This window comes from Oncorhynchus gorbuscha, linkage group LG13 (assembly GCF_021184085.1).
Source record: "Oncorhynchus gorbuscha isolate QuinsamMale2020 ecotype Even-year linkage group LG13, OgorEven_v1.0, whole genome shotgun sequence".
Lineage (NCBI taxonomy): Eukaryota > Metazoa > Chordata > Actinopteri > Salmoniformes > Salmonidae > Oncorhynchus > Oncorhynchus gorbuscha.
In genome coordinates, this window is record NC_060185.1 from 31,407,717 (window position 1) to 31,433,147 (window position 25,431).

The 25,431-nt window shown below is 43.7% G+C and overlaps 1 protein-coding gene across 2 annotated transcripts; it reads left to right on the forward strand.

Annotated features, from left to right (window-relative positions):
* Positions 1-14: 14 nt before the first annotated feature.
* On the forward strand, positions 15-24,051 carry LOC123992715 (transmembrane protease serine 5-like). Of its 2 annotated transcripts, none has more exons than XM_046294160.1 (13): positions 15-202; positions 1,439-1,589; positions 2,073-2,159; positions 2,454-2,567; positions 19,105-19,246; positions 19,485-19,598; positions 19,709-19,752; positions 20,926-21,088; positions 21,280-21,464; positions 21,649-21,747; positions 21,895-22,037; positions 22,401-22,553; positions 22,694-24,051. In XM_046294160.1, exons 1-13 carry the CDS (start codon positions 200-202, stop codon positions 22,700-22,702), a joined length of 1,407 nt encoding a protein of 468 aa, XP_046150116.1. In that variant the 5' UTR covers positions 15-199; the 3' UTR covers positions 22,703-24,051. The 2 variants fall into 2 exon arrangements, with proteins under 2 accessions (XP_046150116.1, XP_046150117.1); XM_046294161.1 differs by having other exon boundaries at positions 19,111-19,246.
* The last annotated feature ends 1,380 nt before the right edge of the window (positions 24,052-25,431 follow it).

Here is a 25,431-nt window from a genome sequence, read left to right on the forward strand (position 1 = left end):
TCAACAGCGCAGAACCACTGCTGACCTCACTGTCTCTTTGTGAAGGGAAAATCCAGAGTTGCATTCTGTGAAATGGCAAATGGTCGACCAGCTGCGAGTGGAACGCATCTCTGTCTCTAACCTAACACAGGCCTACAGATGAGCGCTGAAGAGCCCACTGCCACACTCTCCTCTGTACAACAGACCATACAAGGAAAACATGGTAAGACTCCAGGCATATATCTATGTCTCTCTCCTTACCCCTATTTACTTTCATTATCACCTTGATACCTTCTCTGTTGCCCTCTGTCTTTAGGCAATCGACTCACTCATTGAGTGTCAACATCACTGATAACAGATGTTGTTTTCATAATGCCTCTGTCTATTTCCTTTACATGTACTAGCTGTTGTGCGTGTTGTTTAACAACAACTATGATGATTTATTAATGGGTTTTAATCATTTATTGACAATCCTCATAATGTATTTCAAGTATATGTACATTGTGTACTTTTTCCTAATGTACATGTACTATCTATTAGACAGCTAGAGGGTAACTTAAAGAGAATATATGCAGAATATATGCATACAGTGCATGTGTTAACATACTGCTGTTGATTCTAGGGGTAAATGACAATGTTTAAGCATCATGTTGGAGTAGATGGTTTTCAGATGGGATTTGTAAATATATAATGCCATCCTATTTTCCCACAATATTTCATTGCTTGAGCTAGAAATACCCTGTAGTATGTGACATTTTTGGTTTTAATTATGTCTTGCAATAGAAAACAATTGTAGGTAGTCTGATTCACCTGCATGTGAAATACCTTCTGCTTAGGTCTGGTACTGTGTAGAGTAAATTGGATTTATTCATTTGATTGAACCTTTATCTAACTAGGCAAGTCAGTTAAGAACAAATCCTTATTTACAATGACAGCCTTTCCAGGCCAAACCCTGACCCGGACGACGCTGGACCAATTGTGCGCTGCCCTATAGGACTCCCAATCACAGCCGGTTGTGATACAGCCTGGAATCTAACCAGAGTCTGTAGTGACGCTTCTAGCACTGAGATGCAGTACCTTAGACCATTGTGCCCTCGGGAGCCCCAAATCCATATGTCTGCAGCACAAGTATGACACATTGGCTGGGATTCTCACATATGGCTATGAATGATACATTGTGCTTCAGTTCACACACCTGGACACCTGTGACATTATCTACGCACCGTTACACACCTGCCATTCAAATTCCATACACCTGGACAAACCCTCCGGAGATCTCTTGTTTCACAGTCATCCTAATGAAATATGTTTGATAAAGGGGATGAATAAGGAGGCGTCCGTGTGTGTAGAAGGGGAGGGTAGTCAGCCAGGAAGAATAGGTTCATCTTCATATCTTCATATCCAGTGTTCCAGAAGACTGATGTGAATAGTGTGTTTCTATTCATCACATCTGTTGCAGAATCTTGATGGAGATACATTATCTGTGATTGAGAATCCTGTGGCAGTCAGTCATTCTTTCCACCCAGAGAAGACAGGATTGGGAGAGGCCCGAGGAGCTCAGAGTCAGAGCTGCCATGCCTGGCTGAGAGGAATCCATTCTACAAACCACGGTAAGGTCAATGCCTGGGTGGTGCACTGTCTAATAGGGCTGAAACCACAGGCTATCATTAGTTGACAACATTATCCAATTAGTACACAAACAAGGCATGCTATATAAAGTCTTATCTAATTAGAGTATATAGCAGCATTAAGCTTTAGTACTTTAGTATCTCATGGTCTTAAGTTAAAGTTGTACAGTACACATCTACAACTCACAGCTGCCATGCAGACTTTATATACTGTAAATCAGTTGATTATGACACTGCCTGTGAAATGTTAAGCGTTCATCTTTGTCACTGATCAAGTTCCCTACATGTGGAATGCTTTGTTCACATCCTTAGTTGTGTGCAAGTTGTTGACTGTGTAATGGCTGTTACATGCTGTGTCGCTATCTCTTCCACTCTATGTCAGTGTGACAGACAGCTAACATGCCTTTTATCAGTATACCCAGGCCAGTTGATATCTTATCAGTGTCTAATTCAGCTGTTCTCCAGTGTCAGCCAATAGACTGGTGAGAGTACTGGCTGCTGTGTGTGCAGTAGGACTTCTCGGAGGCTTAGCAGTCGGAGTGTGGTTCCTAGGTGAGACATCCTTCAAGTGTCAAATCATGGAATATGAAGAGAATGATGACATGTTCAATGTTCTAATGTTTGTGCAATACAGATTCCTTGCTGTGGTGGATGAAAAACAGAAGTAACCCCACATGTCAGAATATAGAACACTGTATTTGAATGTTTTACAATGTGTCTGTTATAGCTGATTAACTATGCATGATAATCATGTCTCACACAATGACAGAGCTAGATTAAGAACATCTGTTTTACATCCACTACGACTATAATTCACTCTGCATGTTGTTGTTTTCCCTCCCACAGTCAGGTTGTTGTTGAGGCCTACCTCTTCTCAGAGCCCAGCTGGGCTGGGGGACACCAAGGAGACGTCCTTCTGTAACGTGACCGAGGACATCTCTGTAGCTGACCCCAGGAAAGGTCTGTGCCTCTCAGCCCCTCACTCACCACATAGACTGCCATCTTGGCTGTGTGATTGTCTATGTCCCAAATAACAGCTTATTCCTATGTAGTGCCCCATAAGCTCCAGTCAAAAGTAGTGCACTAAATAAGGTATACAGCTCCTTCCGAAAGTATTCACACCCCTTTACTTTTTCCACAGTTTGTTGTGTTACAGCCTGAATTTAAAAGTGATTAAATGTAGATGGTTTTTGTCCCTGGTCTGCACACAATAGCCCATAAAGTCAAAGTAGTTTTTCAAAAAATATATGTTTATTACAAATAAAAGCTGAAATGTCTTGAGTAAATATGTATTCAACCCCTTTGTTATGGCTAGCCTAAATAAGTTCACGGGTAAAATGTGCTTAACAAGTCACCAAATAAGTTGCATGGACTCACTCTATGTGCTATGATAGTGTTAAAAATGGTTTTTGAATGACTACGTCATCTCTATACTCCACACACATTTGTCCCTCAGACGAGCAGTGAATTTCAAACACAGATACCACAAAGACAAAGACCAGGGAGGTTTTTCAATGCAGCGCAAAGAAGGGCACATATTTGTAGATGGGTAAAAATGAAATAGCAGAAATTGAATATCACTATGAGCATGGTAGAGTTATTAATTAGGCTTTGGATGGTGTATCAATAACCCAGTCACTACAAAGATACAGGTGTCCTTCCTAACTCAGTTGCCGGAGAAGAAGGAAACCGCTCAGTGATTAACGTTCCCGCAGGCTAAGCTCCAATTGTTGTCTGCATTGTGGAGCTGTAGGGCTTTACATAGCCACCTGCCCAGTAAAGAGACCTGAAGCCTCAGTAGGTACAAGTACTCTGGTGAGTCTGACGGGGAACCCTCTGTCCCATTACCTAAACTCCTTTATGTGAGCTTGCTGTTGGGAGACCAGTCTAAGTCTCTCCGGGAGCTTATTGGCTCTGGGGCAGATGAGAGTTTCCTGGACGCTACTCTGGTCTCAGAACTAAGTATCCCAACTCAACTCCTCTCTGTTCCCATGGATGCCAGGGCACTAGACGGCCGCTCCATTGGTAGAGTCACGCACAGCACAGTTCCCATTAATATGCAGGTATCTGGAAATCACAGTGAGTCAATTCAGCTCCTCCTCATTGAGTCCCCTCACATACATGTTTTGGGTTTTTCTTGGCTCCAGAAGCACAACACAGATAATGGCTGGACTAGGGGTTCCATCCTTGTTTGGAGCTTGTTCTGCCATTCACACTGCCGGGCACAGCCTTCTCCGAAACGTCTGCCTCCAGGGTTAACTACGTTCTCGGATCTCTATGCCGTGCCCACAGAGTATCATGACCTCATGGAGGTTTTCAGCAAGGCTCGTGCTACCTCCCTTCCTCCACATCGTCCTTACGATTGTGCTATTAACCTCCTTCCAGGCACCACACCGCCTCGAGGCCAGCTATATTCTCTTCTGGTCCTGAGACCAAGGCCATGGAGGAGTACATCGAGGACTCACTGGTTTTTGGGAGCATTCGCCCTTCTGCCTCTCCTGCCGGCGCAGGATTCTTCTTTATGGGGAAGAATGACAAGACCCTGCATCCATGTATTGATTACCGGGCCCTCAATGACATTATGATTAAAAATCGATACCCTCTACCACTCCTCTTCTCAGCTTTTGAACCTCTCTACTATATTTTCCAAACTGGACCTTCGAAATGCCTACCACCTTGTGCGGATACGCAAACGAGATGAGTGGAAGACAGCTTTCAACACTACCAGTGGACACTATGAGTACATAGTATAGTGCCCTGGTCAACTATGTCCTCCGGGACATGTTGAAACGTTTTGTTTTTGTCTCGACGACATCCTGGTTTTCTCTCGTTCTGCCCAGGAACACATTCTCCATGTTCGACAGGTCCTTCAGCGTCTCCTGGAAATCAGTTGTTTGTAAAGGCTGAGAAGTATGAGTTCCACAGCTCCACCATCTCCTTTCTGGGATACATTATTGTTGAGGGGATGTTCAGATGGATGAGCACAGTGCTGGATTGGCCCCAGCCCACATCCAGGGTGCAACTACAACGGTTTATGGAATTTGCACATTTCTACCACAGTTTCATTCCGAGCAACAGCAACGTGGCAGTTCCCATCTCTGCACTCACCTCTCCCAAGGTACCATTCATATAGTCTCCAGCAGCGCACAAGGCTTTTGGGGATCTAAAGCAACATTTTACTACTGCTGCCATCCTTTCGACGTGGGAATAGGGCCGTTCTTTCTCAGTGATCCATCCAGGACCAAAAGCTTCATCCCTGTGCCTTCATGTCCCATCGTCTCAACTCTGCAGAGGGGAACTAGGATGTTGGGAACTGAGAACTCCTAGCTGTTAAGATGGTTCTGGAGGAGTGGAGACACTGGCTGGAAGGGGCGGAACATCCATTTCTGGTATGGACGGATTATAAGAATTTAGAATACCTCCTCACTGCCAAGCGTGTCAACCCAAGGCAAGCATGTTGGGCTATGTTATTTATCAGGTTAAATTGTACTTTCTCTCGCCCAGGGTCAAAAAACGTGAAGCAGGATGCTCTATCCCGTCTGTACAGTTCCACTGCCACTCTGTCTGAATCAGAGACCATCCTCCCTGCCTCTTGTTTGGAGGCTTCTGTTGTTTGGGAAATTGAGGCTCTGGTCCGCAATGCACAGTGTTCCCAGTCAGACCCTGGGGGGGGGGGTGTTAAAAGGGCTGTTTGTTCCTGATTCAGGTGTGAGCCAATCAAGATATGGAGACAGCACTCCGGTGTCTTGTTGCCAGTAACCCCACCACCTGGAGTCAGCAACTGGTCTGGGTGGAATATGCCAGAAACATTCTCCCCTGCTCGGCTACAGCACTATCCCCCTTCGAATGCTCCATGCGGCATCAGCCCCCGCTCTTCCCAGAGCAAGAAGTTGAGGTCAAGATACCTTCAGCCCAGATGTTCGTCCACCCCTGTCGGCATACCTGGAAAAGAGCTCGGGTGACTCTTCTCAAGACCACCTCCAGGTATCGTCGACAAGCGGACCGCCACCAGACTCTGGCTCCTCGCTGTTGGGCAAAGGATATGGTTGTCCACTCGGGACCTACCCCTCCGGGTAGAATCCCGTAAACTTTCCCCTCGTTTCATTGGTCCTTTCCCCATTCTAGAGTCATTAGTCCCACTGCTGTCCATCTGCTATTGCCCCGTACCCTCCGTGTTCACCCTACCTTTCAAGTGTCCAGGATTAAGCCCTTGTCTCACAGTCCTCTGACTTCTGTTTCTAGGCCCATCCCTCCCTCCTGTGTCATTGATGGCAAGCCAGCGTATACTGTGAGAAGCCTCCTGAAGGTTCAACCACGGGGCAGGGATTTCAAGTACCTGGTTGACTGGGCGGGTTACGGCCTGGAGGAGAGGTGCTGGGTTCCTGCTAAAGACATCCTGGACCCGGCCCTCATCGCCGATTTTCACCGCCGACACCCTGGTCAGCCAGGTATGCACCCTGATAGGACGCCCTGATCTGTTTTACCTGTCCTTGTGACTGTCTCCACCCCCTCCAGGTGTCGCTTATTTTCCCCGGTGTATTTATCCCTATGTTTCCTGTCTCTCTGTGCCAGCTAGTCTTGTATGTTCAAGTCAATCAGCATGTTTTTCCCATGTTCCTAATTTTTCTATTCTCCTTTTGCTAGTCCTCCCGGCTTTGACCCTGGCCTGTTTCTGGACTCTTTACCAGCCTGCCTTGACCTTGAGCCTGCATGCCACTCTGGACTCTGAACTGGTTTTGACTTTTTGCCTGTCCATGACCATTCTCTTGCATACCCATTTGGATTATAATAAATATGAAAGACTCAACCCATCTGCCTCCCGTGTCTGCATCTGGGTCTCGCCTTGTGCCCTTATAGTTATGTTCGGTACAAATGAGTGCCACTCTCCATATTTTGGTGGCTGTATCATGTTATGGGTATCATTAAGTTTTTCAGGATAAAAAATAAATGGAATGTCGCTGAGCACAGGCAAAACTCCTAGACGAAAACCTGGTTCAGTCTGTGTTCCACCAGACACTGGGAGATTAATTCACCTTTCAGCAGGACAATAACCTCAAACAAGGCCACACCTACACTGGAGTTGCTTACAAAGAAGACAGTAAGTGTTCCTGAGTGGCCGAGTTACAGTTTTGACTATAATCTACTTGAAGAATTTTGAAAAGAATAATGGGCAAATGTTGCACAATCCAGCTGTGGAAAGCTCTTAGAGATTTGCCCAGAAAGACTCACAGCTGTAATCGCTGCCAAAGGTGCTTCTATTTTGTATTGACTCAGAGGTGGGAATACTTATGTAAATGAGATATTTCTGAATGAAATTTTCAATAAATGTGCTAACATTTCAAAAAACATGTTTTCACTTTGTAATTATGGGGTAATTGTGTGTAGATGGGTGAGATTTTTTTTACATTCATTTGGAATTCAGGCTGTAACACAACAAAATGTTGAACAAGTCAAGGGGGTATGGATACTTTCTGAAGGCACTGTAGGGTATGATTTGGGACGCACTTGATTGGTCAGGCAGAAAGTAGTTTTATGGTTTATCACAACATTTGTTGTGATTTATTTCATTCAACCTTTATTTAACTAGGCAAGTCAGTTAAGAACAAATTATTATTTACAATGATGGCCTAATCAAAGGCAAAAGGCCTCCTGCAGGGACAGGGCCTTGGATAAAGTAAATACAATAAAAATATAGCACAAAACACACATCACAACAAGAGAGACAACATAACACTACATAAAGAGAGACCTAAGACAACATAGCAAGGCAGCAATACATGACAACACAGCATGGTAGTAACACAACATGACAACAACATGGTAGCAACACAATATGGCAGCAGCACAGGGTACAAACATTATTGGGCACAGACAACAGCACAAAGGGCAAAAAGGTAGATACAACAATACATCACAGAAAGCAGCCACAACTGTCAGTAAGAGTGTCCATGATTGAGTCTTTGAATGAAGAGATTGAGATAAAACTGTCCCGTTTGAGTGTTTGTTGCAGCCCGTCCAGTCCCTAACTGCAGCGAACTGAAAAGATGAGCGACCCAGGGATGTGTGTGCTTTGCGGACCTTTAACAGAATGTGATTGGCAGAATGGGTGTTATAGGTAGAGGATGAGAGCTGCAGTAGATATCTCAGATAGGGGGAGTGAGGCCTAAGAGGCTTTTATAAATAAACATCAACCAGTGGGTCTTGTGACGGGTATACAGAGATGACCAGTTTACAGAAGAGTATAGAGTGCAGTGATGTGTCCTATAAGGAGCATTGGTAGAAAATCTGATGGCCAAATGGTAAAGAACACCTAGCCGCTCGAAAGCACACTTACCTGCCGATCTATAAATTATGTCTCCGTAATCTAGCATGGGTAGGATGATCATCTGAATCAGGGTTAGTTTGGCAGCTAGGGTGAAAGAGGAGTGATTACGATAGAGGAAACCAAGTCTAGATTTAACTTTAGCCTGCAGCTTTGATATGTGCTGAGGGAACGACATTGCACCATCTAGCCATACTCCCAAGTAGTTGTATGAGGTTACTTCCTCAAGCTCTAAACCCTCAGAGGTAGTAATAACACCTGTGGGAAGAGGGGAATTATTTTTACCAAACCACATGACATTTGTTTTGGAGGTGTTCAGAACAAGGTTAAGGGTAGAGAAAGCCTATTGGACACTAAGAAAGCTTTGTTGTAGAGCATTTAACACAACATCCAGGGAGGGACCAGCTGAGTATAAGACTGTATCATCTGCATATAAATGGATGAGAGAGCTTCCTACTGCCTGAGCTATGTTGTTGATGTAAATTGAGAAAAGCGTGGGGCCTCGGATCGAGCCTTGGGGTACTCCCTTGGTGACGGGCAGTGGCCGAGACAGCAGATTTTCTGACTTTATAGACTGCACTTTTTGAGAGAGATAGTTAACAAACCAGGCCAAAGACCCCTCAGAGACACCAATACTCCTTGGCCAGCCCACAAGAATGGAACGGTCTACCATATCAAACGCTTTGGCCACGTTAATAAAAAATAGCAGCACAATATTGCTTAGAAACAAGGGTAATGGTGACATCAATGAGGACCTTTAAGGTTGCAGTGACACATCCATAACCTGAGCGGAAACCAAATTTCATACCTGAGAGAATACTATAGACATCAAGAAAGCCAGTCAGTTGATTATTTACAAGTTTTTCCAGCATTTGTGATAAACAGGGCAAAATAGAAATAGGCTTTTAACTGTAAGAATCAGCTTTATCTCCCCCTTTAAATAAAGGATGAACCGTGGCTGCCTTCCAAGCAATGGGAACCTCCCCAGCTTGGCGATGATAGGAGCAGCAACCTTGAAGAAGAAAGGGTCTAAATCATCAGACCCAGATTTTTTAAGTTTAAGGAGCTCCTTTAGCACCTGGGACTCAGTGACTGCCTGCAGGGAGAAACTTTGTAGCGGGGCAGGGGGAAAAGAGGGAGAAGCATTGGGGATAGTCACATTAGAAGGGGTGGGAGATGAGGAAATGTTGGACGGGCAAGGAGGCATGGCTGAGTCAAATAGGAATCCTGACTTAATGAAATGGTGATTAAAGAGCTCAGCCATGTGCTTATTGACAGTAACAAGCACATCATTAACATTAAGGGACATGGGCAACTGTGGGGAGGAGGGTTTATTCTCCATGTCTTTAACCATTTTCCAGAACTTCTGTGTAACCCTTGTGTAGTCTTAACATTCTGTATACTTATCTTGTCCTAAGGGTAAAAAAAATGACCCGCCTTCACGTATCCCCTAAAATAAAGCATCTTAATTTAATTTTAATCCCCAAATCTAGTTTGCATGAAGAAAAAACCTGTCATTCATTACAAACTTTGTGAATATCTGCATTTTCCCTCTTCACAATGCCGAAAGACTGCATTTAATCAGTGGACACCACTCGTTTTTATTACAACACACCTGTCATAATTGTTTTCTTTACTAAAGTAGAGGTTTATTATTATTATTATTGCTAAAGATACTGCATAGGTGTAAACATAATTTTTTTAGCAAGTAATAGCACTTGTATAGCTTAAGAACGTAGTAGAAATGTGTAGAAAGTAGTTTTGAATGCATTTCATTGAAGGGAAACAATAACAGTCTGGAACTTTTTTGGCAACATAGTGATATATTCTTATATACTGTACAATGAGGAATACAACTACAAAATACTAGTCTTCTCCAATTTGTTTAACCATTGCCCCCACCCACAAGGTGTATAAACAACAATAAATAAGGATAAAACAAGATAATAGATAAAAAACAAAAATGTGAAGAACATAAATCAATCAACTCTAATTATCACATGTAGGACAGTATGCAAGTGTGTGTGCATGGACTTTGCAGATGTATTTCTCACATGTGTTTTACAGTCCTTCTTTGGGGGGCAGAATTGGCATCCCCTCCTCTTGCTTGCCTCAGCTGCAGCCTCAGGTGGATCAGGACAAGATTCAGTCCCCTGAACAGCTTTCAGAAGCGCTACAGAGGCTGCTGTGGGGGATGGGCGCTCCCTTCTTTGAATGTGTGGGGTTACAAGTGCCTTTCCCAGCGGCTCCAGGAACACCCTCCTCTTGTTCCGCTTATCAGCCATCCAGGTAGGGTTGACCTTGTTCCATATCATGAAGGCATTGTATGAGGACACATCAATGATGTTATGGAAGATGACCAGGGGCCAGCGGGCAGCCATCCTCCTGCAGCTGCACGTTCCAATCACCTTGTCCAGGTTGTCCACGCCTCCTTTGTTGTGGTTGTAGTCCAGGATGATGGCTGGCTTCCTGTCCTCACAATCACTGATCTCAGGCATTTTGTGCAGTGTGCTCAGGAGGACCACATTCTTGTTCCTCTTTGGAAGGTAAGAAACTAGAGTCCTTTCCGGGCCTCCACTGGTCGGCCTTGTGTAAACTTGCATCTTCCAAGCCTAGTTGGATTGTGCGTCACAGGCCACCCATATCTTGATGCCATACCATGCTGGCTTGCTGGGCATATACTGCCGGAAAGGACAGCGACCTTTTGACAAAAGAGATTACTATCAGTAATTAGTGTCAGTGTCACAGAAAACAATCACATAAATCAATGATATTACAGTAATACATAATACAATGAACATTGAAAATCATTTACCAGTTGCTCATCTACTGTTACTTCAGGCCCAGGGTTGTAGAGGTATGGCAGACGCTCCACCCACTTCTCCCAGACCTCTCTTATGGCCGTCAGTTTGTCTCTCACACATCTTGCAGGTCTTGACTCAGGGTTTTCAAATCGTAGCATTCTTGAGAAAGTGTGAAAGACTTTCAGTGGCATTGTGGTACGGAAAATCGCCCTTCCACTCTCTGCAACCCAGAGACTACATGTAGCCTCACCTCGGAACCTATACACACCCGCTAAGATTAGCAGCCCTATGTAGGCATGCAGGTCAATCTCATCCATCCTTTTCCAGTTGTCTCCATATTTACGGAAACGCTCCAAATTTGCCATCTCGAGGATAATTTTTTTGATGGCTGGTGTGAATGTTGATAGAATGCTGGTAGAATGTTGAGGCGATGTCCTGGGCATGGGCAACTGCATGTCTTGTGGGCCTTGGGGTCATCATTATGACATTTTGCACTGCCATCCTGTCCTGGTTGACATATGGTGACAAGGGCCATGTTATTTTGCTGTTCTTTGACAAAAATGTCTCTCTTTCAGCTTGGGGGATTTTTCTTCTTCTAAAGATGATGCATCGTGCTCTGGGTTGTATTCTTCCCCATCTTCTTCTTCAGATAACTCCTCGTCTTCTAAATCATTGTTCTCTTGTTCCTCCTGGACATCTGAAAAAATCTGATCTACGACCTGTTGGGCACTGAAACGTGCACTCATGGCTTCAGCAAAGGGAGTACTGGGGGAACTGCCACCTGTAGAAACTTTATAGCCTCTGACCATTCCCCATTAGTAAACAATGCTTTCAAGAAATGTTTATTTTGTCTGAAATTGTTTTTATTTTGTCTGTGAACTTGGGTCATGTGTGGGGTCGTGGAGGGGAGATGCTGCTTATGCACAAGAAAATGTTTGTTTTGCCACTTGTCACGAACCGGCTCAAAGCCCGTAACAAAGGGAGACAACGTGGAGATAAGGATTAGCAAAATATATATTTATTAAATAAGTAACTAAGTATAATATACAATGGTGTGTGTAATCAGTAATCAGTAGTGTAAGTGAGTGTTTTGCATGCATGAATGTGATAATGCAGGGTGATGAAAGGTGCCAAAGCAAACAAACAAAAGGCCACCAAGAACCACAACAGAATCTACAAAAGGTGTCTGCATGGAGAGAGTCTCTTCCATGAATGTGGAAGAGGTCTATTTATCCTGGGAGACACCTGGCCCAGGTGTTTCCCATGTAGCTGACGACCGTCTCAACTCCGCCCACCGGCATCCTAATAAGGAAACAAGAACAAAGACAGAATACGGCAGACAGAGTGGGAGGGTCGTCACATTCCCCCCCATAAAACCGGGGACCAACAAGGACCCCGGAACAACATACCAGCCTCCCGCGTCCCAAATTGACACAGGCCTCTGCGTCCCAAATTGACACAGGCCTCTGCGTCCCAAATTGACACAGGCCTCTGCCTCCCAAATTGACACAGGCCACTGCGTCCCAAATTGACACAGGCCTCTGCGTCCCAAATTGACACAGGCCTCTGCGTCCCAAATTGACACAGGCCTCTGCGTCCCAAATTGACACAGGCCTCTGCGTCCCAAATTGACACAGGCCTCTGCGTCCCAAATTGACACAGGCCTCTGCGTCCCAAATTGACGAGGGGTTATGTGTTCACACCTCCACCTGCCCCAACCAACCTCCTCCTCCTCAGATCTCAGCAACCTTTGCGCATAGGAAGCAATATTTAAGAGGAAAGAAGAACACAAGACCAGGAGGGAACAGACAAGAAAGATAGAACATGACAACCCGAAACAATGGTCAGTCATGTAAACATTCAGGAACATGGCACAAAAGACCAACAGCTACAAACTCCAACGAAAAGAACATCAGGGAACATTCATAGTCACTTCCAACGATTCATAGTCGATTCTTCCAACGATTTAGTCACTTCCAACGATTCATAGTCACTTCCAACGATTCATAGTCACTTCCAACGATTCATAGTCACTTCCAACGATTCATAGTCACTTCCAACGATTCATAGTCACTTCCAACGATTCATAGTCACTTCCAACGATTCATAGTCACTTCCAACGATTCATAGTCACTTCCAACGAAACAGAATTTCACTAATTTCAATCATTTAAGCTTGTAGTGTTCAGCGATCTTCCACAGCTGTTCTTAAGTACATAATTCTAACAGGTCCTCTGATGGAAAGCGAATGAACTTGTATACATGAGACACCATAGTCATAAGTAAATAATCTTGCTCAACTCCTCTGCTGAGCACATCAGACCACAACCAGAGAAATGACAATCACCCTGAGCACCACAGAAGAGATGAGATACGGAGCTTCCCCAAAACCTACAATAACTCAACCCTAGTCTTCGTGCAGATTTGCGGTGGGTATTTACGCACTGTAGCCCGCTGGCAAGGAAATAGAACTCCCCAGCATGCTGGCAAATTCCACCAAGCCACGGCTGTGCCCCCGAGACAACTGCTCAGTCCACAGACACCACACAAAAATAACAAACATTTAACCATGCCAAACATGTCCAAAATTGAAACACGTCGCTAAGCCTATCAGGGGAAAAAGGCTATAGCTCCGGGTAGCAAGTTCCACTACCCTACCCAAATCTCCTACCGAGGTACACAGCCGATTTACTCACCTCAGACTGACTTCCCAACAGAAAGTAGAACAAGTTTCCAGGCTAGGCAAGGCCTGGAAACTAACCATTATACTCTCTCCAACGCAGCACACAAACCAAACAACAAAGGCAACCAATACTGGGCCGATCACACTCAAACACCATATTCAAACCAAACACGTACCTCCACGGTCTCCCAAACCAATAGTTCAAAGATCCCGGACGAGCCCCCACTTGTCACGAACCGTGTCAATGTTTGTTTAATCAGTAGCACACATAATCTCAATTTCTCATTGTGTGTGTGTCTTTGTGGTTTTGTGGTGTGTAAATTATTTTATAACTGCCAGGTCAAAAATTACCCAAAGACAATATTTGTACCCTGGTGGTGTACAGCTTTCATGGAAACATGAACAAGGGCAATGTTTAACTTTTTCTAATGTTGGGGTCGCTCTAGCAAAAGTCATCAAATTTCAAATTGATCGTTAACAATACCACTGAAAATATCAAAAGAAGGTCCAAGTGTCTTCGACAGAGCTGATTCTATACCATTTTACAAAGGCCAGTTCATGAAGGAAGGCTTGCTCATTGAAGTGTTTTAGCAAGCATCTATGACAAATCAGGACAGGTTGTTTCACTGAGCAGCCATTACAAACACAGGCTGTAAAACAGTGATCACTAAGGTCATTACAGAAAACACCAGACTGATACCTATCAGGATTATTTGTGAGGATAACATCGAGGAGAGTAGCCTTTCCTGGGTGTTTGGAGTCATACCTTGTGGTAATAATCTGAGAAAGATTTAGGGAGTCCCATTGCTTTAGGACTTGGTCAGGTGTTATTTGTATATCCCAGTTTAGGGAACATAGCAGGACAAATTCAGACTTCAAATCAAAATCAAATCAAATGTTATTTGTCACATACACATGGTTAGCAGATGTTAATGCGAGTGTAGCGAAATGTTTGTGTTTCTAGTTCCGACAATGCAGTAATAACCAACGAGTAATCTAACCTAACAATTTCACAACAACTACCTTATACACACAAGTGTAAAGGGATAAAGAATATGTACATACATATATATGAATGAGTGATGGTACAGAACTGCATAGGCAAGATGCAGTAGATGGTATCGAGTACAGTATATACATATGAGATGAGTAATGTAGGGTATGTAAACATATAAAAGTGGCATTGTTTAAAGTGGCTAGTGATACATGTATTACATAAAGATGGCACGATGCAGTAGATGGTATAGAGTACAGTATATACATATGAGATGTAGGGTAATGTAGGGTATGTAAACATTATATTAAGTGGCATTGTTTAAAGTGGCTAGTTATACATTTTTACATACATTTTTCCATTATTAAAGTGGCTGGAGTATGTTGGCAGGAGCCACTCAATGTTAGTGGTGGCTGTCTAACAGTCTGATGGCCTTGAGATAGAAGCTGTTTTTCAGTCTCTCGGTCACTGCTTTGATGCACCTGTACTGACCTCGCCTTCTGGAAGATAACGGGGTGAACAGGCAGTGGCTCGGTGGTTGTTGTCCTTGATGATCTTTATGGCCTTCCTGTGACATCAGGTGGTGTACGTGTCCTGGAGGGCAGGTAGTTTACCCCCGGTGATGCGTTGTGCAGACCTCACTACCCTCTGGAGAGCCTTACGGTTGTGGGCGGAGCAATGTGCCGTACCAGGCGGTGATACAGCCCGACAGGATGCTCTCAATTGTGCATCTATAGAAGTTTGTGAGTGCTTTTGGTGACCGAATTTCTTCAGCCTCCTGAGGTTGAAGAGGCACTGCTGCACGTTCTTCACCACGCCGTCTGTGTGGGAGGACCAATTCAGTTTGTCCGTGATGTGTACGCCGAGGAACTTAAAACTTACTACCCTCTCCACTACTGTCCCGTCGATGTGGATAGGGGAGTGCTCCCTCTGCTGTTTCCTGCCTGAGGTCCACGATCATCTACTTAGTTTTGTTGACGTTGAGTGTGAGGTTATTTTCCATACACCACACTCTGAGGGCCCTCACCTCCTCCCTGTAGGCCGTCTCGTCGTTGTTGGTAATCAAGCCTACCACTGTAGTGTTGTATGCAAACTTGATGATTGAGTTGGAGGCGTGCATGGCCACACAGTCGTGGGTGAACAGGGAGTACAGGAGAGGGCTCAGAACGCACCCTTGTGGGGCCCCAGTGTTGAGGATCAGCGGGGTGGAGATGTTGTTACCTACCCTCACCACCTGGGGGCGACCCGTCAGGAAGTCCAGTACCCAGTTGCACATGGCGGGGTCCAGACCCAGGGTCTCGAGCTTGATGATGAGTTTGGAGGGTACTATGGTGTTAAATGCTGAGCTGTAGTCGATAAACAGCATTCTCACATAGGTATTCCTCTTGTGCAGATGGGTTAGGGCAGTGTGCAGTGTGCAGTGTGGTTGTGATTGCGTCGTCTGTGGACCTATTAGGGCGGTAAGCAAATTGGAGTGGGTCTAGGGTATCAGGTAGGGTGGAGGTGGTATGGTCCCTGACTAGTCTCTCAAAGCACTTCATGATGGCGGAAGTGAGTGCTACGGGGCGGAAGTCGTTTAGCTCAGTTACCTTAGCTTTCTTGGGAACAGGAACAATGGTGGCCCTCTTGAAGCATGTGGGAACAGCAGACTGGGATAAGGATTGATTGAATATGTCCGTAAACACACCAACTAGCTGGTCTGCGCATGCTCTGAGGACGCGGCTGGGGATGCCGTCTAGGCCTGCAGCCTTGTGAGGGTTAACACGTTTAAATGTTTTACTCACGTCGGCTGCAGTGAAGGAGAGCCCGCAGCTTTTGGTAGCGGGCCGTGTCAGTGGCACTTGTATTGTCCTCAAAGCGAGCAAAGAAGTTGTTTAGTCTGTCTGGGAGCAAGACATCCTGGTCCGTGTTTGACTGTAGACCCTGCCACATACCTCTTATGTCTGAGCCGTTGAATTGCGACTCTACTCTATCTCTATACTGACGCTTAGCTTGTTTGATTGCCTTGCGGAGGGAATAACTACACTGTTTGTATTCGGTCATTTTCCTGGTCACCTTGCCCCAGTTAAAAGCAGTGGTTTGCACTTTCAGTTTCGTGCTAATGCCGCCATCAATCCACATTTTCTGGTTTGGGAATGTTTTAATAGTTGCTGTGGGTTCGCCGATGCACTTTCTAATAAACTCGCTCACCGAATCAGCGTATTCGTAAATGTTGTTGTTTCACGCAATGCAGAACATATCCCAATCCACGCGATCGAAGCAATCTTGAAGCGTGGAATCAGATTGGTCGGACCAGTGTTGAACAGACCTGAGCGCGGGAGCTTCCTGTTTTAGTCTCTGTGTAAGGGGCCAGGAGAGAGCTTAGGGCAGGTAGGGTACAGGCCAGTGCTGATGGAGGACAATAGCACCCAGCAACAGTCAACAAAGAGCTATTTGAAAGTTTAAAGCTTAAAACCAGCAAATCAAATTGTTTGGGGACAGACTTGATGGAGACAACCAAGCACTGAAGGTGATCCTTGGTATAGATTGCCACTCCCCCACCTTAAGAAGAGCTGTCTTGCCGAAAAAGGTTATAACCAGAAAGGTTAACATCAGTATTCAAACACTCTTCCTTAAAACATTTTTGGGATAGGGGGCAGCATTTTCACTTTTGTATGAATAGCGTGCCCAGAGTGAACTGCCTCCTACTCTGTCCCAGATGCTAATATATGCATATTATTATTGGTATTGGATAGAAAACACCCTGAAGTTTCTAAAACTGTTTGAATGATGTCTGTGAGTATAACAGAAATCATATGGCAGGTGAAAACCTGAGAAAAATCCAACCAGGAAGTGGGACATCTGAGGTTTGTAGTTTTTCAAAGCTTGGCCTACCGAATAAACATTGAGATATGGATGAGGTTGCACTTCCTAGGGCTTCCACTAGATGTCAACCGTCTTTTGAAACTTGAATGAGGATTCTACTATAAAGGAGGGGCTCATGAGACCTCTTTGAGTCAGTGTTCTGGCAGAGAGCCTTGGTCTCATGACGCGCGCTCCCGACAGAGTTACCTCTCGTTCCAGTGGTTCTCTGAAGACAAAGGAATTCTCCAGTTGGAACATTATTGATGTTTTATGTTAAAAACATCCTAACGATTGATTCCATACATCGTTTGACATGTTTGTAAAGGACTGTAACAGAACTTTTTGAGTTTTTGTCTGGATGAAGTGCCTGCACCTCGGATTACTGGGCTGAACACACTAACAACAAGTGGCTATTTGGACATAAATGATGGAACTTTATGGAACAAATCAGTAATTTATTGTCGAACTGGGATTCCTGGGAGAGCCTTCTGATGAAGATCATCAAAGGTAAGTGAATATTTATGGTGTTGTTTCTAACTTTGTTGATTCCAAAATGGGGGATATTCCTCTGGCTGTTCCTCTGGCTTCTGAGCGCCGTTCTCAGATTTAGCTTTTTCCTTAAAGTTTTTTTGAAATCTGACACAGCGGTTCCATTAAGGAGAAGTCTTATGTTGTCGAGGGGTTCCTGCGGTAGAAAGGTTAAACACGACTCACACCGTACCTAAACCGTCTGCAAGTGTGTACTATCGTGTGCCATTGTGCGCAAATTGATTTTGTCCCCCCACACCAAACACGATCACGACACGCAGGTTAAAATATAAAAACTAACTCTGAACCAATTATATGAATTTGGGGACCGGTCGAAAAGCATTAAACATTTATGGCAATTCAGCTAGCTAGCTTGCAGTTGCTAGCTAATGTGTCCTATTTAGGTATCTTGCTATTGCAAGCTAATTTGTCCTGGGATATAAACGATGAGTTGTTATTTTACCTGAAATGCACAAGGTCCTCTACTCCGACAATTAATCAACACATAAAACGATCAATTGAATAATTTCTAGTCATCTCTCCTCCTTTCAGGCTTGTTCTTCTTTGGACTTTATATGGCGATTGGCATCTAACTTTCATAGTTACCACGACGACCAACCAAACTCAGTTCATCTTTCAATCACCCCTGGTGGGTATAACCAATAAGGAGATGGCAAGTGGGTATCTGCTTATATAAACCAATGAGGTGATGGGAGAGGCAGGACTTGCACCACAATCAGTGTCACAAATAGAACTTCTATTTTAGCCCTTTGCAACGCAGACACTCGTTGGCGCGGGCGGCAGTGTGGGTGCAATAATTGAATAACGTTTGTTTAAATTTATTTTGCAACGCTCAACACATTAGCGGTGTGGTCAGCATGTTAGCCCTTGGCAACACAGACGCTTGTTGGCACGTGTGAGCAGTGTGGGGGCAATAATTGAATAACATGTATGTTTAAATTTATTTTGCAACGCTCAGGCACGCGACGCAAGCGGTGTGGTCAGCATGTCAGTAATGACGAACACATCTGGATTGGAGCTGTGTAATATAAACCATATGTGTTTATATAACAGCTAAAATTGTCTTTATACCAGTACATATGTTAATTCATAACTTCTTTAACAACTTCTACATGGTCACAGTCAGTGGAAAGGAGTGGAGGCTGTCTATCGACCGACATCAAAACATGAAATAATGATCTGTTTATATTGACTACATAATTTATTGGATATAAGCTGCTTAACATTTCCCTCTCAAACAAGACCACAGTTCATTACTGTTGATCTAGTTGGTCTCTGGAGGGATTCTTTTCTATCAATCAGGTTCAGTGTTTTACAGAATCAGCCCGGAGAACTCTCTCTTGGAGATCCAGCTAGAGAAGGTGCCCACCTGGCTGCCTGTGTGCTATGAGAGATGGAACTCTTCCCTGGGGACCCTGGTCTGCCGCCAGCTGGGATATCTAAGGCTAGTCTACTAAGATCATTTTCCTACTACATAGCCCAAGCATCTTGGGAACATACTAGGCTATTCACCTAACCATAAGGCTGATTGCTCCCAGTTAATGATGGATTATTTAATGCTCTGTTAATACCTCGTTTATAGGCTTGCCTTATGCCCCATAGATCAGACATTACTTTTTAAAAGGAACACTCCCATCTTGCCTGCTTTTATAGAAGATATAACTGATTTATTTTCTTTTCAGACTGACCAAGCAAAAGGGGGTGAACTTAACCGACATCGGACCAAACTACACAGATGGCTTTATACAGATTACCTCCGAACACAATAGCAGCCTGGAAAATATATGGCAGTTAAGGTATGGCAGCTGTCTGAGGAGATAATGCATTATCTAATGATGCAGAAAAAATGGATGTGCTATAACAAAGTTATCAAGGTTTTCTAATGTACCTACTTGTTTTTATTTAGGGGGAGTTGTGTCACAGGGAAGGTTATAGCTTTGAAATGTTTTGGTAAGTTTCTGCAGGGTACTAACAACACTAACATAATAATGGATTAACTTGTACATTTGTGCATCTCACACCGGTAGGACCCAATGACCTTCATATGACCTCTCAGTCATGACTTCATAGCGCTACACATTGGTCCACCACCCAAAGGACATCCAGCCAACTTGACACAACAGAAGGAAGCATTGGAGTCAGCATCCCTGTGGAATGCTTTCGACACTTTCGAGTCCATGCCCTGACGAATTGAGGCTGTTCTGAGGGCAAAAGGGGGTGCAAGTCAATATTAAAAAGCTGCTCCTAATGTTTTGTACACTCAGTATATACTGTACGGCGATGAGTTATCTCAATACAATGTACGTAAAGTAATCTGGGTAAAAGATGTTCTTCACCATTCAGCCATCAGATTTGCCACCAATGCTCCTTATAGGACACATCACTGCACTCTATACTCTTCTGTAAACTGGTCATCTCTGTATACCCGTCACAAGACCCACTGGTTGATGTTTATTTATAAAAGCCTCTTAGGCCTCACTCCCCCTATCTGAGATATCTACTGCAGCTCTCATCCTCTACCTATAACACCCATTCTGCCAGTCACATTCTTTTAAAAGTCCCCAAAGCACACACATCCCTGGGTCGCTCATCTTTTCAGTTCACTGCAGTTAGGGACTGGACGGGCTGCAACAAACACTCAAACGGGACAGTTTTATCTCAATCTCTTCATTCAAAGACTCAATCATGGACACTCTTACTGACAGTTGTGGCTGCTTTCTGTGATGTATTGTTGTATCTACCTTTTTGCCCTTTGTGCTGTTGTCTGTACCCAATAATGTTTGTACCCTGTGCTGCTGCCATATTGTGTTGCTACCATGTTGTTGTCATGTTGTGTTGCTTCCATGCTGTGTTGTCATGTGTTGCTGCCATGCTATGTTGTTGTCTTAGGTCTCTCTTTATGTAGTGTTGTGTTGTCTCTCTTGTTGTGATGTGTGTTTTGTCCTATATTTTTTATTTAATTTATGTTTAAGTCTTAATCCCAGCCCCTGTCCCTGCAGGAGGCCTTTTGCCTTTTGGTAGGCCGTCATTGTAAATAAGAATTTGTTCTTAACTGACTTGCCTAGTTAAATAAAGGTTAAATAAATATAATTGTAAAAATGTTTGTTTCCTGTGCCTGTGTAGAGTGTGGGACCCGGGCTAAGCTTCCCAGGATAATTGGGGGAGTTGAGGCTACCTTGGGAAGGTGGCCCTGGCAAGTTAGTCTCTACTACAGCAACCGACACACCTGTGGAGGCACCATCATCACCAGCCAATGGGTGGTCACAGCAGCCCACTGTGTGCACAAGTAAGACCCCCTCGGGATAAGAGGTTAGATGTTTGAGGTCAAAGGTCACTGACTCATGACAGTGTAGTGATGACTAGGGACAGTAATAGCTCTGACTTTATTTTGCTCAGTCAGTTATACTTTATACAATTGAGAATTTGAGAGCCATCTATTCTATATAAATTGCTTTGTGTCTTTTTTTCACATTCCAGCTATAGGCTACCACAGGTGTCCAGTTGGGTGGTCTACGCTGGTATTGTCACACGCAGTTCAGCTAAAATGTCTCAGTACATTGGATATCCAGTGGAAAAGATCCTCTACAACAAGAACTACAATCCCAGGAGCCACGACAATGACATTGCTCTGATGAAACTGCGAACCCCACTGAATTTCTCAGGTGACAGGGAACTTGATTGCTTCTGTTTTGAATGCACCACATAGTCCTTTGGCTGACTGGAACCCTCAACTATATTATTACAGCAATCAGTTCCAAACCATGTTCCAATATTACTGAAATTAACTTCAAAATGACCTACACTGTTTTCTAATATTGTTAATATTCTCTTAAATTGTATTTTTAGATACCATCAGGCCTATTTGTCTGCCACAGTACGAGCGTGATCTTCCAGGAGGAACACAGTGCTGGATCTCTGGCTGGGGCTACACTCAACCGGATGATGGTATGACTATGTTAAATGAATAATAGAACTTAAATAGAATAATTTAATGTATCTCTATCAGTGGTTCAATGTTTTTTTCATAGCACAAAGTCAGTCACGTCCTAAAAATAAGAGGTATATTTACATTAGTTTGACTTTCTTTGACAGTTCTCATCCCTGCCACGCTAAAAGAAGCTCCGGTCCCACTGATAAGCACCAAGAAATGCAACAGTTCCTGCATGTACAATGGAGAGATCACCCCCCGCATGCTCTGTGCTGGATTTACAGAGGGCAAAGTGGACGCATGTCAGGTTAGTTCATAAAACATACCTGAGTTCTTCCTCCTGTGGCTTGTTTTATGAAGAGATTTACCAAAGGTCAGAGAGTTGTTTCTTACAAAAGTAGAATTGGTTCTTGATAATGAGAATATTTTCCCCCAGGTGTCCCCATTACTGTTCTGAATTATCAAAGACAAATCTCATTAGGCATGCGGGCACACCAGCTTTATTCCTAGGCCCAACCAATCAAATTCAGTTGAGCTCAGGTTTCAGTATTTCTCAATATCCCCTAAATCACTGTGACTTAACAATATCTCAAACCCTAGCAATCAGTGTGGTGGTCTGATAACCAGTGTGATTGACAGCAGTGTGTATCTGCTCCTGTCCTCTTCCCAGGGGGACAGTGGGGGTCCTCTGGTCTGTCAAATTGACAACGTGTGGAGACTGGTGGGGGTGGTGAGCTGGGGTACAGGCTGCGCTGAGCCCAACCACCCCGGAGTCTACACCAAGGTGGCCGAGTTCCTCGGCTGGATCTACGACATGATTGAGGTAAACGTACACTAACTCTTCGTTGCATAGGCCTACCTTGTTGATTTTCTACATATCAGGAACACATCTGCTGTGCACTTCTGTTTCTCCTCTTGAAATTGCATAATACTGTATGTTACATTTTATTTTTCCATCCGCAGAGCTACTGAGGAGGAAGAGGAATAAGACAATGGATGATCAGGGGGACTCATGTATGACCAGAACAGCAAACTGAAACATAAGATGCTCCTGACATTCTTCCTCCTGTACTATATCTGTCATTTTACCTCCTTATAATGGCCATGTTTATTGCAGAAATGCATACATTATTTAGGAAATAATTTTATACTATTTGTTTGTCATACATTTTATTTTTAGCACCTGAATGAGAACATATTTATATCATATATTTGTCTTCTAATGAAAATAAATTATGCTTCATATCTAAACATGTCATTTGTTTCTCTGGTGTGATGAAACAGGTTTATGTGTCTGGGCCATCATGTCTGAAGGATGCAGACACTGTTCACCGCTGAGTGCAAAGTAGTAGTACCTCTCTCCTGTCAGAAGAGGGCGTGCATGCACCCCTATCATCTCTTTTCTATAGTAAAAGAGGGCACTCGCGACAAAAGTTGAGTTTGTCAACATTTAGCTGTAACGTTAGAACAAGGGTCGCAAAAACTTGAAGCAAGTTTACTGTGAGTATTTCCATGTGTTAAAAGGATAACTACTGTACTCCATCTGATTCACAGCATTCGTACCAAATGGTTTGATTGTATTCAAGGCATTGCTGGCTGGTGTATTGGGGTAGCTATTTAGCTACACTACTGTAACGTTAGCTAGCTAACATAAACGTTATTTCACCTAGCAAGGAATTATCTCCATGCTTGTTCATCTATAGCTAGCGTGCCTTGCCATACCATAATCAAATGCAAAACTCCAATGAGCTGTGTGTATACTGAACTAAATCCCTCAACATATTTTCTGAAATATGTCTTCATCCCTGGTAGTACAAATGACAAAGCAGGAAGTTTTGCAGTAGTTCAACCAGTTCTGGTCCATGTTAGACGACCTGTCACAGAATGACCCCCAAAGCTACCAGATGTTTATCGAGAAACAAATAAAACAGGGAGCTAATAATAATGCACTACCTCAGCCTGACTCCTGCCTACTCACTGAAATGCTGGAACCACAAATGACCTGCTTTCTATGAGCAGCTACACCCACACTGTAGAGTTTATAGATTAAAAACACACTTAGAACACTGGCCTACATAAGAGATAAGAGAATACTGGTTCGTTTGTTTGCAGTGCACGTTTGGCTGTGCAATGCTAGCTAATAATATGAAGGTGTGAACTATAAAGAGGCTGAACAGTTGCTTTGTTGTTTGTGTCAGGAAGCACATTTATACGGAGACTTGATTACACACAGGTGGATTGTATTTATCATCATTAGTATTTTGGTCAACATTGGATCATTCAGAGATCCTCACTGAACTTCTGGAGAGAGTTTGCTGCACTGAAAGTAAAGGGGCTGAATAATTTTGCACGCCCAGTTTTTCAGTTTTTGATTTGTTAAAAAAGTTTGAAATATTCAATAAATGTCGTTCCACTTCATGATTGTGTCCCACATGTTGTTGATTCTTCACAAAAAAATACAGTTTTATATCTTTATGTTTGAAGCCTGAAATGTGGCAAAAGGTCGCAAAGTTCAAGGGGGCCGAATACTTTCGCAAGGCACTGTAAAGGCAAAAAAAAGGCCATGGTGGCAAAGTAAATACAGTATAGCAAGTAAAACACTGGAATGGTAGATTTGCAGTGGAAGAATGTGCAAAGTAGAAATAAAAATAATGGGGTATGAAAATTTCATATCACGGTTATAGTGACCAAAATTATTACGGTTATCAGTATTATCGCTGTATCATTAAAATGTGCTGGAAATGTGCCCGCTTGCGCCTGAACACTCTCTCTGATGGCACGCTGAGAAAGCTTCCTGGCACAAAAGCTTCCTGGCAACACTGGCAATTTGAGGCAGCTCTGATACAGGGCCCCTCCTCCACACCAGTGGATCCTTTTCTGCTGGAATGATTGGCAGAGACAGGTAGACCTTGATCTCTTCTTTCACTCTGTCTTTTGGGGTGGTTGGAATCTGACCCTCTTCACCTCTCTGCTGTCTTGTTGAGGTAATGTTTCTCAGCAACCGAGCGAGGCCTTTCCCCTCTGATGCCACTGTGGGGGTGTTGGTGGTGGAGGTGCTGCTGGTGCTTTGTGTTTCTTCCCTGACTTGTGCAGCTGCCAGCTTCAAGGCCTCCTGGACACAGCTGTCAGTATCAACTTTTACAGCCTCAGGCTCATCTAAAAAGCGCCTTTTGAAGCGGGGGTCAATGAAACAAGCCATGTCTATGACTCTCTTTGCCTTCTCTGTGTATCTGTTGTTAACCTCTCTGCGCACCGAACCCATTAGCTGGGATTAAATTCGACAACATACGGTGATCGCTACATAAATAGTCATATTAAACATTCATGACAATACAATTGTCTCACATGGGTCGAAAGCCTAGAATCTTGCTAATCCAACTGCGTTGTCAGATTTAAAAAAGGATTTACTGCGAAAGAATACGATGCGATTATCTTAGAACAAAGCCCCATAAAAAAAACTATTTCAACCAGCACAGGCGTAACAACATCACAAATTGCAATAAAATAAATTGTTTACCTTTTATAGCCTTTTATAGGAACCGCTTGTGTCGTGAATTCCGTCTCATTCCATTTTCGGCGACACATTCGATGTAAATACACACACTAAACGTGACTTTTCCAGTCTTGTTTGGTTTCATTGCAATCAACTGGTTTGTTTGTAACACAACCAAACGTGATGGGTCATTTCGCGGGACGTATTG

Excerpts from the sequence above, each read along its gene's own strand:
- LOC123992715 (XM_046294160.1), top strand. Across the intron at positions 2,568-19,104 it reads TGTAGCTGACCCCAGGAAAG|GTTCAGTGTTTTACAGAATC; the intron begins GTCTGTGCCTCT and ends TCTATCAATCAG. Across the intron at positions 19,599-19,708 it reads GAAAATATATGGCAGTTAAG|GGGGAGTTGTGTCACAGGGA; the intron begins GTATGGCAGCTG and ends GTTTTTATTTAG.